At 45.1% G+C, this 17,981-nt stretch overlaps 1 protein-coding gene and 1 long non-coding RNA gene across 2 annotated transcripts; one reads left to right on the forward strand and one right to left on the reverse strand.

Moving 5' to 3' along the window:
* Positions 1-13,710: 13,710 nt before the first annotated feature.
* On the reverse strand, positions 13,711-17,880 carry fgf17 (fibroblast growth factor 17). Its single transcript, XM_037259576.1, has 4 exons — positions 17,809-17,880; positions 17,443-17,620; positions 16,344-16,450; positions 13,711-14,166 (listed from the first exon to the last, which is right to left on the reverse strand). The coding sequence occupies exons 1-4, from the start codon at positions 17,827-17,829 to the stop codon at positions 13,864-13,866; spliced, it is 609 nt and encodes a 202-aa protein (XP_037115471.1). The 5' UTR covers positions 17,830-17,880; the 3' UTR covers positions 13,711-13,863.
* LOC119127577 lies at positions 15,934-17,175 on the forward strand. Its single transcript, XR_005098862.1, has 2 exons — positions 15,934-16,688; positions 16,989-17,175. It is a non-coding gene; the product is annotated as an uncharacterized LOC119127577 (long non-coding RNA).
* Positions 17,881-17,981: the final 101 nt, after the last annotated feature.

Genomic DNA, 17,981 nt, shown 5'->3' on the forward strand with positions numbered 1-17,981 from the left:
TTTATGCGGTCCCAACCGTCTTTCTAAAATTTAGTAACAACGTGCGGCCAGACGTGACGTCACCCAGATGTGACGTCACCCAGACGAAAACGCTTCCTTCGGAGGAGGCAGCCTCTGAATTTGGACGCATCATGTAAGATCTGCACCTTTCATAGGCTATATTTGCAGGGTGACTGCGTCTTCGCGCCGCGCCAAGGCTTATTCAACTGCAGCGTACATGTAGTAGTGATGTGCATTCCAGTTCTTTTAAGTGAACTGAATCTTTAGAATGAGTTCACTCAAAAGAACCGTTCAAAAGAATCGTTCACCCCCCCTCACCACACACTGATCCATCGTTGAATGGGAAAGGCAAGACAACAGTCACTCACTCGGTCGTGTACAAGAAATTGCGTTACTGACTCGTTTTTTTATTTTATTTTTTATTTATTTATTCCCAATCACACCTACACACCGTCATGTGCGAGAGGGTACCTGCTCACAAGACAGGCGAGTGTACCATTACGCCATCAGCGACAGCCGTCCCCCTGACTGGTTCTTGAACGGGAAAATGCGTCACTGAATCCGACGTGAACGGAAGTAACGTCGCAGTATAAGTCCCGCCTCCATCTAACGCTCGCTGCTGATTGGTCGTTCGCGAAGATTCACGAGTGAGTGACAGACAGCATTGCTGTTATCCCAGCCGACACACGTTTGCGTGAGCTCAAATTACCTGAGAAAAGATGATGCATTTTTTGTATTATCGCTTGTCAGGAATGTGTATTTGACTACTTGCTGTTTATATAGGTTTATTGCACAATGCACACAAATATAAACAATAAAATACGGAAATAAATAAAAAGACTCTGAAACAAAGACATTGACTCATTACACAATATGCCTACATTTGTTATTTTGGGGGACACCAACACATATAACACATAACCTTATCCAGGGCTGTGGACTCGGGGACTCGGACTCGGTCGGACTCGGTCATTTTTGCCGGTGCTGATTTTGACCGAGTCCACCGAGTCCGACAATAAAAAAAATACGTTCAATTTTATTTTCATCATGCTGCTGAGAATGCGCGTAGGAATACTGTCCACAGCCCTGCTTACGATCAATGCGGCCGAGGTTGATGGCTCCACATCGACGGAGGAGGATGAGTTTGAAAAAGAACTTGACAGCATTGAGCGCCGCCGGCGTTTGTCGGCCGCCACCTCGCCAACCGACATAGATGAAGAAATTGGGGCAATGTTGGCACTTGGTCGAATGAAAGAGAGCCCATTTGTTACAGCTGATCGTTATCCGTCCGGCCTCAAGGCAGCGACTCGGACACTAACAGCAATGCCAATCAGCCAAGTCAGCGTAGAGCGCCTGTTTTCCGGGCTCAAGTTTATCATGTCTGATCAGCGCGGCGCGATGAAGGCTGACTTGGTTGAGGCGATTTTGTTCCTAAGAACAAACTCAAGTCGTTGAATTGAAACTTGAAAGTATCTGTTTATTGTATTCGTTTATATGTTTAATAAAGACAAAGCCATCACAAAACTGTTGTAATTATTTAGATTTTGATCTAAATTAGCCTTGAATAAAGACTAAGCAGTTACATGAATTAACAGAAAAAATGGACAGCCGGACTCGGACTCGGACTCGGTGGTCAAGAGGCCGGACTCGGACTCGGTGCAAAAATCCGACCGAGTCTACAGCCCTGCTTATAACACATATCCGTATTGTCATATAAAGCTGTTAACCAAATGTCTGCTTTGTCTGTTTTCATGCGCAAAAATAAAAACAAGGAATAAAACATTCAAACACCGGACAAGTCTTAAAATAAAAGTTTATTAAAATAATTATAATAAAAGTACATTTCAAACCAGCAATCTAATGTGAAATTGCAGTAGATAGCTTTGATAATAATATTTAGGTGTATAAATGCATACACATGTTATTTAAAAACTACTGTATATATTATAAAATAAAGATTTCCCAAAGAGAAGCATCATGTCCCTCCCCACTGTTGCATACTCGGGTTATGTCAGAGTTCAAACTAGGCTTGCAGTTTCCGAATGCCGTACGTTAGGGTGACCAGATGTCCTCTTGTCCTACTTTTGAGCCCTAAAAAAAATGTCCGGGGGGAATTTAAAAAATCGTCCGGGATTTTGTTGGACTGCCTCAAACATAATACATGTACAGTACATTGTCAATACAATTGCCACTCCGTTCCGTTTTACTCAAGTGCGAAGGCCCATTCATGTACCGTAATTTTCGGACTATAAACCGCACCGGACTATAAGCCGCACCAGCTAAAATTCGGGGATATTTAAGTTTTTCTTATATAAACCGCACCGGACTATAAGCCACACGTGCGCACAAGTTATTTACAAAGAAAGACAGTACACAGAAAGCCTTTTTAAAGTTTTAATAACATACTTTAACATGTCTTTCTAAACGCTGCCTGTGACGCAGCAGTAGTACCGCAGCAACACGGAAGTGTGCACGCGAGTTATTTACAAAGTAAGACGGGACACAGAAAGCCTTTTTAAAGTTTTAATAACGATGATGATGATAGAACTTTATTTATCCCACAGCGGGGAAATTTACTTGTCACAGCAGCGTACAAGAGTGCAAGAATACAAGAGACAAGTGCCAAATGTAAAAATGGATAAATAACAGACAAGGACAAAGACAAGTGCCACTAGTAGCGGTAGAGACGAAACACATGATCAGCTCCTACGCATGTTGTAGAGTCTGACAGCAGTGGGAATGAAGGACCTGCGGAATCTCTCCTTCCTACACCGTGGGTGTAATAGTCTGCTGCTGAAGGAGCTGCTCAGGGACCGCACAATGTCATGGAGGGGGTGAGAGGTGTTGTCCATGATGGATTTCAGCTTAATTAACGTCCTCCTCTCACCCACATCCTCTATGGAGTCCAGGGGACAGCCCAGGACAGAGGTCACTCTCCTGACCATCTTATTTAGTCTCCCCCTGTCCCGGTCCGTACCGCCCCCACCCCAGCAGACCACAGCGTAGACTGGAGGATGGCTGAGGCCACAACAGAGTCATAGAAGGTCCTGAGGAGAGCCCTGCACACACCAAAGGACCTCAGCAGGTGGAGTCGACTCTGGCCCTTCTTGTACAGGGCGTGGGTGTGATCAGTCCAGTCCAGTTTGTTGTTAAGGCGAACACCCAGGAATTTGTAGTTCTCCACTACCTCAATGTCCGATCCCTGGATGTTCACCGGAGTGAAGTGGGGTGCTATCCTCCCGAAGCTCACAATCATCTCCTTCGTCTTGCTGGTGTTCAGCTGAAGCTAGTTGAGCTCACACCAGCTGACAAAGTCCTTGATGACCGTCCTGTATTCCAGATCGTTCCCCTCCGAAACATATCCAACAATGGCCGTGTCGTCGGAGAACATCTGGATGTGGCAGTGTGTGGTGTCGTGGGTGCAGTCCGAAGTGTACAGGATGAAATGGAAAGGAGAGAGCACCGTACCCTGTGGGACACCTGTGCTGCAGCGCACCACGTCAGACTCACAGCGATGTAACCTCACGTACTGCGGCCTGTTGGTGAGGAAGTCTGTAGTCCATGTAGCCAGGCGTTGGTCCACTCCCGCCTTCTCCATCTTCACCCTGAGCAGTGACGGCTGGATGGTGTTAAAAGCCCTGGAGAAATCGAAGAACATGATCCTTCCAGTGCTCCCGATGTCCTCCAGGTGAAGCAGTGATCTGTGTAGTAAATAAATCACTGCATTGTCCACCCCAACAGCAGGCCGGTAAGCAAACTGCAGGGGGTCCAGCTGCGCTCCCACCAGTGAACCCAGGTGACCCAGGATGATCCTCTCCATAGTCTTCATCAGGTGGGAACTCAAGGCAATAGGCCTGAAGTGGTTAGGCTCCTTGGGGCGCGGCACCTTCGGTACGGGGACCACGCAGGAGGTCTTCCACAGGGCTGGAACTTTGTTCAGGCTCAGGTTGAACAGGTACATGACCACGCCACTCAGCTGGTCCACACAGTCCCTGAGCAGTCTCGGACAGATACTGTCTGGGCCCTAAGCCTTCCCTGCCTTGATCTTACTGAGGTGACTCCTCACCTGAAGATCTGTAAAGGAGAGGGGGGTGTTAGAAGACTGGGGTGGGGGAGTGAAGACTGAAGAGTGTCTTCGGGGGTGAGAGGGGGTTGGTGAGCTGGCGGGGGGGCTGGAGTGTTAAAGGTAGCAGGCTGAGGTGCGGAGGGGGGGGAGCAGGCCGGGAAAGGTGAGGGGTGAAGGGGCGGGGGGGAGGCAGAATCAAATCTGTTGAAGAACAGATTGAGTTCATCCGCCCAGTCCTTGTCCCCACCAGTTGTTTTCCGATCAACCCCTTTACCATGGCCTGAGATGGATTGCAGACCCCTCCAGATGTTCCTGGCGTTGTTAAGCTCCATTTGCTTCTCCAGCCTCCTCCCGTAGTTCTCCTTCCCCTTCCTGACCTTCAGCCGGAGTTCCTTCTGGACTCTACGCAGCTACCACGTCCCCCGAACTAAAGGCTCTCTTCTTCTAATTAAGCAGAGTCCTTATCTTGGAGGACACCCAGGGTTTGTTTTTGGGAAAACACCGGACCAACTTGGAGGGCACAGTGGTCTCCACACAGAAATTAATGTAGTCCGTAATGCAGTGGGTCATGCTGTCAATGTCACTGCCATGGGGGCTACAGAGAGCTTCCCAGTCTGTATTCTCAAAGCAGTCTCTGAGCCTGGCAGTAGATTCCTCAGACCACAACATCACAGACCTCCTCTCAGGTGGACACTGTCTGCGACCAGATGGACGAGGTTGTGATCCGAGCGACCAAGTGGGGGATGAGGTGTATGCATCCTTGACATTAGCATACAACAGGTCCAAAGTTCTATTGTTTCTGGTTTGCCAATTTACATATTGCGTAAAGGTGGGGAGGGAAAAGGCCAGGGAAGGATGATTGAAGTCCCCGGAGATGAGGAAGAGGGATTGGGGATGCTGAGTTTGAAGCTTAGAAACGATAGTGTGGATCCGGTTCGCAGCGGTAGCAGCGACAGCCGAGGGAGGGATGTACACAGTTATAGCAATAACATGTGAAAACTCCCTCGGGATGTAGTATGGTCGCATGCTAACCACCAACAGCTCCAAGTCTCTGGAGTAGAGCTGCTCCTGAACACTGACGTGTCCGGGATGGCACCATCTATCGTTCACAAACACAGCGAGTGCCCCTCCCCTCCTCTTACCGCTCTCCGTAGCTCTCCTGTCAGCCCACACCACTTGAAATCCGTCCAGGGAGAAGTGTGAGTCGGGCGAGAGATCGTTCAGCCACGTCTTCGTGAAGCACATGAGACTGCATTCCCGATATTCCCTCTGCATCTGGGTTAGCGCCGTTAGCTCTTCCATCTTGCTTTGAAGAGATCTTACGTTCCCCATGATGACCGACGACAAGCACGGTTTAAACCGTCTCTTCCGCTGCCTGCGCTTTACTCCCGCTCGGCATCCTCTTCTCCGTGGCCGTATCTCCTTGAAGGTCACCGGCCGCACCGCGCAGGGAAGGGGTGTGTAGTGCCAGGCAAATAGCGGGTGTAGACAACGGATGGATCACCCGACGCTGCACCAAAAAGTTCCAAAAGCAGTAAGGAGCAAACTACGAATGTTACAATGTGAACATCCATAGCCGCACACTAACCTAATCAATAACGTGAGAAGGAGAAAACAACAAAAACTCACTAGAACACATAGAAAAACACTAAAACATAGTTAGAAGGGTCAGAGCTGCTGTAACAGGCTGCCGCTCAAGCGGCGCCATCAAAGAAAAAAAAAACCATACCTTAACATTTCTTTCCAAACACTGCCTGTGACGCGGCAGTAATACCTCAGCAACACGGAAGTAACACAGCACAAATAGGGCTGGATTAAAAAAAACATACCAGTAAAAGTAAAAGAGCCATCTCCATCTACCTCCTGTGCACTGAAACCATTTGTCTTCCTCCTCAGTGTCCGATTGGAATAGCGTTAGATATCCTTCGCTACACACACTTTCTCAGTCTCTCTTTCGTCGTCGCTTTTATGCATTTCTTCTAGCATTTTCCATGATGAGGGTCTGTTCATGCTAATTTTATTCATGCACGAAGCGCTAAGTTACATTAAACTAGCGAGCTACACGTATAGCTCCAGAGTAGACGTGACTGGGAAATAAAGAAAAGGGTGACGCAACACGATGTCATCAACAATGGGCCAAATCGACTGCGTTTAACTTAAAAGCGGTATAAAATGCATTTCTTTTGTCCCCCATAATGACGTTTTTTATATAAAAGCTTCCTTTCAGTAATGTCCGTCTTGATCTCGTTCTGTCTCTTCTTTGTGTGAATTATACGGCACTATTTGCCTGGCGGATGGACATGCGCTCAACACGCCACTTTTCTCCCCAGTGACCATGTCACATATCCCTCCGCCCAGCATAGCGGAGCCGCACAACAACGGTCCACTTTTTACGAGTGTATAAAAGTGATCAAATCATCACAAAAATCACGGAGAAAATCCTATATAAGCCACACCGGAAATCCTATATAAGCCGCAGGGTTCAAAATTTGAGAAAAATGTCACGGCTTATAGTCCGAAATTTACGGTACTTTGGGCGTAGGCCAGAGAGCGACATTTCCCCGGCGGCGATCCACCGGGAGCGGAGAAAATAGTCAAGCCGAACGCCTGGAACCCTGCCCGGGCGTTGGGCGCAGGGGTGCCTCGCCTGGATAGTCTCAAAAGCCACCGAGGACCCCCCCAGAGCAAGCCCCGTGGCCGTGGGGGGGCTCACCGTTTGTGCACAGCCCCCCCTGCAGCCGCTGAAACCACGCGGTCGCCATTGTCACGTCACATTTTTGTCGGTCAGTGATCTCGGGGTGATTTTTTTCCTTACTTTCTTTTTTGTTCGCGATCAGCTTTAGTTGTTTGCCTGCTTTTTTGTTAATTTGTGTGTGCGTGTGAAGTGTGTGCGTGTGTGTGTGCGTGTGTGAGTGTGCGCGTATGCGTGTACGTGTTTGTTGTGCGCGTGTACTTTGCACTTCATGGCCACCGTAGATTTCTTCTTCTTAAAGTTTTCATGGGAGCCACCCAGTTTCAAATAGAGAAACTACAGTTGAAAACATCAACGTTACTTAAAGCAAACCTAATATTTTACTTCTGCAACAGTTTTTTATAACAATAGTTAATCACATTAGTGATTACATTATTAATGGGGTTCACTTAGTTCTTTGGGTGGGATTCTTCGAAGATTAAACACACACACGCACAGGTGCATTTACACTTGAAGTGTGAAACTTCGTATTGTATTTCCTTTGTTTTTATTTAACAAATTTACATACCGGATTCGGTTGAAGTTGGGAAATTGTGTAAAATGTAAATAAAAACAAAATACATACAACATATTTAATGCTCAAACAAATTCTATTTTTCAAATAATAATTAACTTAGAATTTCATGGCTGCAACACGTGCAGTAGAAGTTGGGAATGGGCATGCTTACCACTTTGTTACATCACCTTGAAAAAGACGTCGCTTGGACGGCAGCATATGTTGCTCCAAAATCTGTATGTACTTTTCAGCATTTATGTTGCCTTCACAGAAATGTAAGTAACCTATGCCATGGGAACTAATGCATCCCCATACCATGACAGATGTTGGCTTTTGAACTTTGCGTTGATAACAGTCCGGATGGTCTGCTTCCTCTTTGGTCCAGAGGACACAACGTCCAGTGTTTCCAAAAACAATTTGAAAAGTGGACTCATCAGACCACAAAACACTTTTTCATTGTGCATCAGTCCATTTTACATGAGCTCGGGCCCAGAGAACCCGGCGGCGTTTCTGGATGTTGTTCATAAACGGCTTTTGCTTTGCATGGTAGAGTTTTAACCCGCACTTACTGATGTCCAACCCTCACTGGGAACGAATCCTACTTACTAGGGGTGTAACGATTCATCGATACACATCGATTAATCGATATAATGCTCTACGATTTATTGGCATCGATGCTAAACGTAAACATCGATTTATATCGCCGTGTTTGACCTCGGACATTAGACGCGACTTTATTTTGAAATCCAGTTCATTGTTGCTTGCTTCCTCTTTCCGGGAGCAGTACGCGGCGTGCTGTGTTGTGAGCAGAGCAGGCACGTGAAAGGGGAGCCGACAACTACGCGGCTCCTGGGCTGGTGCTATGGCTAGTGTCCAAGAAGACGAGGAAATTCGCTCCCCTTTGGGCTTCAAGTCATTCGTTTGGAAGCACTTTGGATTCCAAAGAAAAGATGGCTCAACGGACAATTAAAATTATTGGAAATAAATAGTTCAGTAATGCACTTTAAAGTTAATGGTATTACAAAAAAAGAAAGAATATTCATTTTTCTTTACTTATATGAGCAAAAATATAGGAATTCGATAAAGTTCAGTGTTAAAATAAGCACTTTGTATACTACAATACTCTTGTAATTTCCTAAATAAAGAGTTTGCAGTACCTTGTTGATTTTGCGTATGAATTGTTATAAATCAGGATATTGTTCTATATTTTTTATTTAAAAAAAATAAATAAAAATATCGATCGTGGAGCACTATATCGTGATGTATCGTGAATGAATCACAGCAGGCTTTAAGATATCGGCAATAATCGTATCGTGGTCCTTTGTATCGATATGATATCGTATCGTGACAAAACCCGCGATTTACACCCCTACTACTTACTGCTGGAAATGCGGACCAAACTCTGGCATCGGTGATACGGGGACCGAACCGCCCATATCAGTTGGCTCGGCACCCCGTACTCCCGAAGCACCCTCCGCAGAACCTCCCGAGGGACACGGTCAAACGCCTTCTCCAAGTCCACAAAACACATGTGCACTGGTTGGGCAAACTCCCATGCACCCTCGAGGATCCTGCCGAGGGTGTAGAGCTGGTCCACTGTTCCACGGCCAGGACGAAAGCCACACTGCTCCTCCTGAATCTAAGGTTCGACCTCCCGACGGACCCTCCTCTCCAGCACCCCTGAATAGACCTTACCAGGGAGGCTGTCAGGAACGGAGTGTGGATGGAATGGAGCAGGGCGACCAAGTGCAGCTTGGACCAGGGTTTATTGCAGGAACTCAAAAGGCAGACCCGGCAAACTGACGTGACTAAACAACGAAACCAATAGGACTGATCGCCAAAACGTGAAACAAAAGACAGGAACCAAACAAACCGCGTGACAGTGAGACATGCATTGTCCACATCTCATGCAATGCTCCGACGGCGAGTGACACGCAAACAGAACTTAAATACAACACAGGTAACGAGAGGCAGGTGCGTGTGATTACACTAATCAAGGGCACACAGGAAGGGAGGGGCGAGCACACAGACACACAGAAACTATAACAACCTATACACATCACAAAACTGGGGACGAGACATGACAGAGGCTGAGGAGTGTGATTCCCCTGTAATTGGAACACACCCTCCGGTCCCCCTTCTTAAAGAGGGGAACCACCACACCAGTCTGCCAATCCAGAGGCACTGTCCCCAATGTCCACGCAATGTTGTAGAGGCGTGTCAGCCATGACAGCCCCACAACATCCAGAGCCTTTAAGAACTCCGGGCGGATCTCATCCACCCCCGGGGCCTTGCCACCGAGGAGTTTTTTAACTACCTCAGTGACTTCGACCCCAGAGATTGGAGAGTGCGCCTCAGAGTCTCCAGGCCCCGCTTCCACAATGGAAGGCGTGCAGGTGGAATTGAGGAGGTCTTCGAAGTATTCTCCCCACCGACTCACGACGTCCCGAGTTGAGGTCAGCAGCACACCATCCCCACTGTAAACAGTGTTGACGTTGCACTGCTTCCCCCTCCTGAGACGCCGGATGGTGGACCAGAATTTCCTCGAAGCCGCCTGGAAGTCATTCTCCATGGCCTCGCCAAACTCCTCCCACACCCGGGTTTTTGCCTCAGTAACCGCCGAAGCCGCGTTCCGCTTGGCCATCCGGTACCTGTCAGCTGTCTCTGGAGTCCCGCAGGCCAAAACGGCCCGATAGGACTCCTTCTTCAGCTTGACGGCATCCCTTACCGCTGGTGTCCACCACGACAGGCACCAACAACCTTATGGCCACCTCAACAATGGAGGCGCGGAACATGGTCCACTCGGACTCAATGTCCCCCGCCTCCCCCGGGACGTGGGAAAAGCTCTGCCAGAGGTGGGAGTTGAAGCTCTTCCTGACAGGGGATCCTGCCAGACGTTCCCAGCAGACCCTCACAGAGTGTTTGGGTCTGCCAGGTCGGACCGGCATCTTCCCCCACCATCGGAGCCAACCCACCACCAGGTGGTGATCAGTTGACAGCTCCACCCCTCTCTTCGCCCGAGTGTCCAAAACATGCGGCCGCAAATGATGACACGACTACAAAGTCCATCATCGAACTGCGGCCTAGGGTGTCCTGGTGCCAAGTGCACACATGGACACCCACCCTTATGTTTGAACATGGTGTTCATTATAGAAAATCTGTGTCGAGCACAGAAGTCCAATAATAGAACACTGCTCGGGTTCAGATCGGGGGGCCGTTCCTCCCAATCACGCCCTTTCAGGTCTCACTGTCATTGCCCACGTGAGCATTGAAGTCACCCAGTAGAACGATGGAGTCCCCAGAAGGTGCGCTCTCCAGCACTTCCTCCAGGGACTCCAATAAGGGTGGGTACTCTGAGCTGCCGTTTGGTGCATAGACACAAACATCAGTCAGGACCCGTCCCCCCACCCGAAGGCGGAGGGAGGCTACCCTCTCGTTCACCGGGGTGAACCCCAATGTCCAGGTGCCCAGCCGGGGGGCAATAAGTATACCCACACCTGCTCGACGCCGCTCACCGTGGGCAACTCCAGAGTGGAAGAGAGTCCAGTCCCTCTCAAGAGGGCTTGTACCGGAACCCAAACTGTGTCTGGAGGCAAGTCCGACTATGTCTAGTCGGAACTTTTCTGCCTCGCACACCAGCTCGGGCTCCTTTCCAGCCAGAAAGGTGACATTCCATGTCCCAAGAGCCAGCTTCTGCAGCCGGGGATCGGACCGCCAAGGTCCCTGCCTTTGGCCGCCGCCCAGCTTACACTGCACCCGACCCCTTTGGCCCCTCCCACAGGTGGTGAGCCCATGGGAAGAAGTTAATTATTATTTGGCAAAAAATAATTAAGTTTATCAGTTTGAACATTAAATATGTTGTCTTTGTAGTGTATTCAATTGAATAGGGGTTGAGAAGGATTTTCAAATTGTTGCATTTATGTTTTATTTACATTTTACACAATTTTCCAACTTCAACCGAATCTGGTTTGTATCTCAAAACGCAAATTGTTTTATTTCCGTTCTAATTTTGTGTTGTTTTGAATGAAAAATATATTTTGTTTTGAATATTACAATATTATTGCATGTGATGTGATCGATAAATGGAGCTTTGACTTGTTTGAGAGCCTTTAGGATCATTCAAGTGCCTCTGATATAGGGTATGTACAAACTGGATTCGGTTGAAGTTGGGAAATTGTGTAAAATGTAAATAAAAACAAAATCCGATGATTTGAAAGTCCTTTTCAACCTATATTCAATTGAATACACCACAAAGATAACATATTTAATGCTCAAACTCAAACTTTATTTTATTTTTCAAATAATAATTAACTTAGAATTTCATGGCTGCAACACGTGCAGTAGAAGTTGGGAAAGGGCATGTTTACCACTTCGTTACATCGCCTTTCCTTTTAATAACACTCAATAAACGTTTTCGAAGAGAGGAGACTAATTCTCATAGCTTCTCACGTGGAATTCTTTCCCATTCTTGCTTGATGAACCGCTTCACTTGTTCAACAGTCCGGGGTCTTCCCTGTCGTATTTTACGCTTCATAATGCGCCACACATTTTCAATGGGAGACAGGTCTTGACTGCAAGCGGGCCAGGGGAGAACCTGGACTCTTTTACTTTGAAGCCACGCTGTTGTAACACGTGCAGAATGTGGCTTGGCATTATCTAGCTGAAATAAGCAACGGCGTCCATGAAAAAGACGTCGCTTGGATGGCAGCATATGTTGCTCCAAAATCTGTATGTACTTTTCAGCTTTTATGTTGCCTTCACAGAAATGGAAGTCACTCATGCCATGGGAACTAATGCACCCCCATACCATCACAGATGCTGGCTTTTGAACTTTGCGTTAATAACAGTCCGGATGGTCCGCTTCCTCTTTGGGCCGGAGGACACGACATCCAGTGTTTCCAAAAACAATTTGAAAAGTGGACTCATCAGACCACAAAACACTTTTTCATTGTGCATCAGTCCATTTTACATGAGCTCGGGCCCAGAGAACCAGGCGGCGTTTCTGGATGTTGTTCATAAACGGCTTTTGCTTTGCATGGTAGAGTTTTAACCTGCACTTACTGATGAAGTGTAATTACTGAAGGTGTTTTTCTGAAGTTTTCCTGAGCCCATTTGGTGATATCCTTTACACTGGGGGTGTCCAAACTACGGCCCGCGGGCCGTCCAGTTTTTATTGGCCCGCAGCAAATTCTGAAAACATAATTGAATGTGGCCCGCACAACAGCTTGAGCACTTCTCAGTTTCCACACTAGATAGAGCCCGCCACACAAAGCGCTTGACGTCCGATTAGACCCCCATCCCCCCCCGGGAGGGAAGCGAACGCGCTGCGCTTGACGTCCGATTAGCCCCCCGGAAGAGAAGGGTACGCGCAGCGTTGGACGTCCCACTAGCACCCCCCCCGGAAGAGAAGGGAACGCGCAGCGGTGGACGTCACACTAGCACCCCCCCCCGGAAGAGACGTCACACTAGTGAAATGTTCTTAAACTGTTCAACTATTTTCTCACGCAGTTGTGGACAAAGTGGCGAACCTCGCCCCATCCTTGCTTGTGAATGACTTAGCATGTTTGGGGATGCTCCTTTTATACCCAATCATGGTACCCAATTAGCCTGATCACATGTGGGATGTTCCAAATAGGTGTTTGATGAGCTTTTCTCAGACTTCTCAGTATTTTTTGCCACCTTTCCCAACTTCTACTGGACGTGTTGCAGCCATGAAATTCAAAGTTAATTATTATTTGGCAAAAAAGAATTAAGTTTATCAGCTTGAACATTAAATATGTTGTCTTTGTAGTGTATTCAATTAAATATGGGTTGAGAAGGATTTTCAAATCGTTGTATTTTGTTTTTATTTACATTTTACACAATTACCCAACTTCAACCCAATCCGGTTTGTATGTAAAAGCATCCATCGCGACCCACAGAATAAACACCATACCCGAAAACACAAATACAATAAAAAAAAAAATCAAAATATATTTTGTTCACTCGACTGAATTACAATAAACTTTCTACAAGTATATATCAAAACATTGCAATTGTGTGAAGATGTATTCGTCACTGATAAGAGGTTTTTTAGTATAGAAAGAACATTGCACTCAGATGACCAGTCTTAGTGTCTTGTTGAGTGCAACAGCAGTGAAAATATGCTTATATTTATATAAGTATAAGTATATAAAGTTGCTCTTATTTATTCATTGTGTGCCTTCTTATTTTTACTTTTTGTATTGTTTACTTGAATGTTTTGTTTGTCTGTGGACCAATTGGGTGTAATATGTCTTGTCTCCACCGTGGGATAGTAGGAAACGCAATTTCGATCTCTTTGTCTGTCTTGACATGTGAAGGAATTGACAATAAAGCAGACTTTGACTTTGAACATTGTCCAACAAAGACACTCCGGAGAGTTGAATATATATTTAATCTGCTTCAGTCAACATCTGTATTTACAACTGAACATTTTATTTTATTTTGTGACATGCTAACCATATTTTACATAAAATGTACAAAAAAATCCACAGTTCTTTTTTTTCAAATGTTACGGCTGTTGCCAGTTCACTTCTTTTTTGCTGCAAAAGTACATGATTTCTTGTTCCTTTTTGCTCGATGTGTGACTGGGAATTGAATGAACTCAAAATGTTTGCTTTGGTCAGCATTGGGAAAGGGTGGTGAACCTGTGTGGAGCCGTTTGATGAAATGGACTTCTCTCTGGTTCTCTCTTGTCTTGGAGGCTTTGAGCTGCTTCCCTTTTCTTGTGAATGCGAGATACCAGCTCTCATACTTGGCATTTTGAAAAGCTGTGTAATTATTCTCCAGTACAATCTCTGTGAAGATACAATCCCTGCTACAACCACTGGGCTGCATGAGAGGGAGAGAGAGAGAGAGAGAGAGAGAGAGAGAGAGAGAGAGAGAGAGAGAGAGAGAGAGAGAGAGAGAGAGAGAGAGAGAGAGAGAGAGGTTTCTTTGAAGGAATAATATTCTTTGAATTAATCAAATATTTACTCATAAAAACTCATCTATGAGTTTCAAATCAAGTCAGAGTACAGGAACACCTGAGCAGTTATCACAAAGTTATATTTACATATCGTTTGGGTTAGGCTGAAACCTATGTTGAAACTGGTTAGATTTCATAATTTAGACAAATCTATTCTATTAGTCAGTCCACGCGTACGTATGCGCGCGTGTGTGTGTGCGTGCGTGTGCATGCGTGTGTGTGTGTTTAACCAATCTAGTGCTGAAATTGTCTTTCACATATTGATGATGCAATGTTCATGGTTGAATGTTCAGTTTTTTTGTTTGTTTTTTGTTTAATTTTTTTCTGTCTTACAATAGTATGTTCTGTGCGGCACCACTCGTCTGAATGTGGTATTCTGATTAATATTGAGTTGTGGAATATGAATTAAGCAACAAAATCCACCAGTTTTTATCCATCTGTGCCAGAGACGCTCCGCCGGCAACTTCCCTCAGCCACACCCGTTCGTTACCGTAATGTCTGTCACCTGCTTCCTCTTGTTACCTTGTGTATTTAAGCCCTGCCAGTGTGTTTCTCCCGGTCAGTGTCTACTGTTGTGTTCCGTCCCTGTCCGTGCCCAGTGTCCTGTTGTTGGTTTCCCCCGGTCTTGCCTGGAGGCTCACGGTCAGAATTTTATCCGTGTCCAAGTGGACTTCTGTCGGTCGGTCGGTCTGTCTGTTTGCTAGCTGTGAGTCTCTATCCCGTCTGTGTCTTCGTTGCCCACCTTCCTCCCTTCCAACTCCCTTTTCCCTTCAATAAACCCCAGTTCAAGCTGCATTTGTTCACCTGGCTCCGCTCATTCCTGACAATCTGAGGGTGTGGCCACTTTCTGTCAACTGAAAATTACATCACAATGCTTAAGGACTCAGCGAGCAAACATTACATGACCAAACCCAGAAAATTAGTGAGCCGTGATTGATTGTTACCTGAGTGCTTAGGCCCTGTGATGTCATTTTCAGTCGAGAGTAAGTGGCAAAATAGTCACCCCCTGATGTGGATAAAAATGTGTGGATTTTGCTGCTTACATTTTTTTCCTCAGTTGCTTTGTTACATTTCCATCAATTTTCTGTACCGCATGTCCCCACGACATGCTGTAGCCTATACCAGCAGTCATCGGGCAGGAGGCAGGGGACACCCTGAACTGGTTGCCAGCCAATCACAGGCTTTGTTATGTTTCTCAGATTAGAATTTCTCAGAACTACTTGTTCAATTTTCACATCATTGTATCACTTGTGAAATAAAAAAGTTCATCGTGTTTTCGAACAAGTTGCATGTTTTGGCACATTGACGCAAATATATAATTCTGTACAATTATCAAGTTTCTAACATTCACAGCTGCTTGTCATGTTAATGTTATAGGTAGGTCTTTGTTGAATTGTCTCCCACCTTTGAACATTTTGGCATTAGTTCACTATATAAGTTTTATATGATTGAACAAGTCACATTACACACATATTTGTAAACATTTTATATATTACTTTTTTCACAGGCCAAACCATTTTTTTAAAACAAAGGGAAAAATATGTGAAGCATTAGCTCCACCAATGATCATCAGGTTTTCCGAAATAGCTCATGGCAAGTGAAGATAATTGTTGTGATGTGGAAGTTTTTAAACAGTAATTCACGTTCCACAAACGCAATATTAATCAGAAAGCCATTTTAGACGAGTGGTGTTCTAAACCTATATGATATTCTATCTATATGTTTTAACTGTACCTCTCCTATAAAAGTGATTATTTTGGCAACACGGAGATTCTGTCCACGGCAGTGATATATAAAATTTTAAAAATCCGAAAATACACAACAAATGACAGACAGACAGTCGACAGATCGACAGACAGAGGGACGAGCGGGCAGGAGGGCGGTTGGGCGGGCGTGCGGTTAAGCAGATAGACGGATGGATGGAAGGATACAGTAGATAGAATATGCTACGACATATAAGAAATAATATCTTATATGTAAGCCCAGCTGGCCTCAATTTACATTACGTACATACATACATAACATACATACATAAGAGTACCTTTCCAACAAGTTTTCCCTTCCGGTTCATGCAGAGATACCGTCCACTTTCTGCACCTTTAATCCTGACACGGCTGCCAAAAGTGTCTGTCTCAACAAAGAGACGAGCTGCAATAAAATGTAAAAAGGTACATATTATTTTGAGTCTCTATGTACAAACTTGAAAGTTGTCATGGACAACACAGTTAGATGGAAGTTCCGAATCTATTAGATCTGGATAAATGGCTTTTTTTTTTTTTTTACTTTCAAGCACCAATGGCATGCTTGTGGTGTGTATTGAAACAATATGCCCTTGGACACGTAAAGCACAATCTGTTGGGTGGCAAAACCAGCTTGACTGATACCGGTAGCTAATCAAAGTGGTAGGTAATGGACAAAGTGGTGGTGAGCAAGTCTTTACACATACAGTAGATTCCTGTCTTTCATCTACAGCTAAGCCACTTGATTAACCAAATAACTTAAGTTGTTAATGCATTTCAACTTGCTGCAAATTGTGGCAGTTGTGGATTTGTGAATTGCAATAACTTTGTGTATTGGGGCCTTAAAAAAATGACTTTGCTTATCAGCCACTAATTTGCTAGACGATAGCTTTGTGGATACAGCAGATAGGATGTGTTAACATGCAGCGGGGGTTGCGTTTTTACAGGATGGCTGGAGGTGAAACCTGACTGTGCCGAAGGACAAAGCCTACTCAGCAGGAGTGGAATTGATCTATTGTTTGTATTTAATAAATTACTCAAAATTCTCAACCATACATTAACTGATTAATGTGAGATACATATCCACTGTCAATGTCAAATAATTAATTAAACAAAAATGTTGTCTAGTCATAATGTTCCTCGAGTCATAAATCCCTCGATTCCATATTTGTTATGTTATGTCATATGTGTTGTTATGTCAGCTTCCAAAATTATAGACTGTATACTTTCGCTGTATATTTAGTTATACAGTAGTACATATTAAGCATGAAATACAAACGTTTAAAACAATGTTTTAATCTTATGAATTAATGCTTCTGGGTTAATAATGTTTTGTTGCTCGATGTAAAATGTCGTATATAAGTCCAACAGAATAAAGTCAGAGAGTGAGAGAGCTCTTACCATAGACATTTCCATCCTCAGCTGTGGCGGTGACCCTTTTGCCCTGAATCTGGATGTGTTTTGCACTGGTGCGGCTGTAGAGCTGGTAAATCCTGACCTGTCTGCGGCTGACCTGGTCCGTCACTGCGCCCTGTGTCCTCATGTACTGGTTAAAATTCGGAGATGGATGATTCTCCCCCTGTTGTTTTGCAAAGGGAAAAATAAAATCTATATTTTTTTCCGTCTAAATTGGGATTAGTCAACCTCTCAGGTTATTCAAGTTGTGTTAATATATATTTGAAACTGAACCGTCTAATTGAGCAAATGAAATGTTTGTCTAGATTACATAAAAAAAGAATAATGAAAGGCTAGAGTCTAGATTCTTACCTTAACATAGCTCCAAAGCATGACAAACTGAAATGATCTGCAGAAAAGATTTTAAAGAAAGTTCAAATATTCTAATTTACTGACAGCCAAGACTAAAACCAAAGAGTTATAATGAGGTTTACGGTATACTTACAAGTAAATACAACGCTCGTTTATTCCATACATTCTCCCCC

This window comes from Syngnathus acus, chromosome 9, assembly GCF_901709675.1.
Source record: "Syngnathus acus chromosome 9, fSynAcu1.2, whole genome shotgun sequence".
In the NCBI taxonomy this organism is placed as follows: domain Eukaryota; kingdom Metazoa; phylum Chordata; class Actinopteri; order Syngnathiformes; family Syngnathidae; genus Syngnathus; species Syngnathus acus.